Source organism: Mus caroli, unplaced genomic scaffold, assembly GCF_978045245.1.
Source record: "Mus caroli unplaced genomic scaffold, Mus_caroli_1 scaffold_13, whole genome shotgun sequence".
Classification (NCBI taxonomy): Eukaryota; Metazoa; Chordata; class Mammalia; order Rodentia; family Muridae; genus Mus; species Mus caroli.
The window spans coordinates 108,802,369-108,804,126 of NW_028227268.1; the positions used below are offsets into that span (position 1 = coordinate 108,802,369).

The 1,758-nt window shown below is 47.0% G+C and overlaps 1 protein-coding gene across 1 annotated transcript; it reads right to left on the minus strand.

The window, feature by feature from the left end:
- Positions 1 to 263: 263 nt before the first annotated feature.
- On the minus strand, positions 264 to 1,275 carry Pom121l12 (POM121 transmembrane nucleoporin like 12). The gene has a single exon (XM_021178112.2). The coding sequence runs from the start codon at positions 1,272 to 1,274 to the stop codon at positions 438 to 440; it is 837 nt and encodes a 278-aa protein (XP_021033771.1). The 5' UTR covers position 1,275; the 3' UTR covers positions 264 to 437.
- Between the last annotated feature and the right edge of the window lie 483 nt (positions 1,276 to 1,758).

Sequence of the window (1,758 nt, forward strand, 5' to 3'; positions counted from 1 at the left end):
TCAGTTTCTGCTGCCAAGTAACCCACTATGCACCAAGAATCATCTTTCTAAATCTAGGAACCAGATCCTAGATGTTTTATTGAATGCTTGTTTCTTAGATTAGAACCCACACTTTTCACTATGATTCAAGATTCAGTTCTCTCTCACTACTCTCTACCTAAACTGAGCTAATGATTGAGATCTCAAATAAATAAAGAAGTCTGGGATTAGCTATTGTCCTGCTGGAAATTTTTTTCATGAAAATCACTTCTCATTGATAATACTGTTTTAATAAGTAAGTGTTTCACGATACAAACTGGGCAAATGAGAAGCAACAATAAATTCCAAGATGTTGATTTGGGCTTAGAGGCAGAATATTCTGATAGGCATGAGAGATGACTTGGGCTTCAAAGTCCAGGTCATAGGGAGCTGAAGCAAGTATTGCAACCCAAACTGGGCTAGTATGTGTGGCCAGGGGGTGAAAGTCTACTGGAGTCTCCAAAGGGGATGACAGAGCTCAGACAAGAATGGAAATCCCCACCTGCCAAGGAGACGCTGCAGGCTCCAGTCTTGGGACCCGGGGGTAGACAGGGGTCACAGGAGGCCTGGGTCTTGTTAGAGCTTTCTATGTGGGGCTCTAACACAGCATGCATGTCTGTGTGGATACAGGGCTGGGGGTCAGTTTTCTTCTTAAAGACATTGAAGCTCATGTAGTCGATGCTTTGGTTCAGAGGCCCAGGCTTGGGAACAAAAGAAACAGCCACTCCATTTTTTATCCAGGGTTTAAAGGCTGAAGAACGCTTGGGTTCTGGGTTTTGTCTTCTATTTTTCACCTCTGGGACTTCAAACCACAGAGGTTCATCAAATCGTCTAGTCCCCTTCTTGCACTGGCTGAGAGCTCTCAGCACTGTCTCCTTGGCACAAGGGTCTGGAAGCTCCTCAGGATGCTCTGCAATGTGTGCTCCCTGTTCTAGAGAAGCCAGAGGACTACCTCTTCCCTCAGGAGGGGCAATCTTGACTGTCACCGGGCTGCAGGTCCACCCAGGGTTCCGAACACTCCAAAGCCATCGTTTCATATAGGTGTCCCAGGCACTGGAGAGATCCAGGCCCAGAGTGACGCCTGTGGGATGTCTGATGGCAGAGCGCCTCCAGGTTCCCACCACTCTCTGGGGCGTGTGGAGGTGAGCAGGAACCTTGGGTCCATGACTGTGCTGAACCCACTCAGGCCAAGGCCTAGACCTTCGGTGCCTGGGGGCAGACAGCGATCTCTGGGGTGAGCCCAGGGAGCTGCCCATGTTCACAGCTTCCGGGAACCAAGGACCTGCCGCAGGCAGGACCGTTGGCTGTGAGCACGAGCCTGAGAGAGAATTCTGGGAACCCAAACATATCCTGATGCTTCAAGACATGAGGAACACAGTTCCCATGGGCCTCTCCTTAAGATGATATGCATATGTTATTCATTCTTACTTGTACCTGACCGTTATAATCTCTACAAATCTTACATGTTTATGAATACATGTATCCTGTCATCCAGAAATTCGTTCCTACATATTTTTGCTCCATAGTACTGAGGCTCTCTGGAATTCTTTTGTGACCTTCAATAGGAACAGTATTCTGTGTGGAACAGCCTTATGTATCTGCTTCTTTTCCTTTAGTATTGTGATTATAACAACCATTCCTTTTGTGGAATACACTTCATTTCTCTTTATACCCTAATTCATTCCAGTGCAAGGATAAAGGCATTGGCTCATCACTTACACCAGGTGCCACCATGTCTAT

Bases quoted from the DNA above. Each gene is read 5' to 3' on its own strand.
- Pom121l12 (XM_021178112.2), bottom strand. From the start codon at position 1,274: ATGGGCAGCTCCCTGGGCTCACCCCAGAGATCGCTGTCTGCCCCCAGG.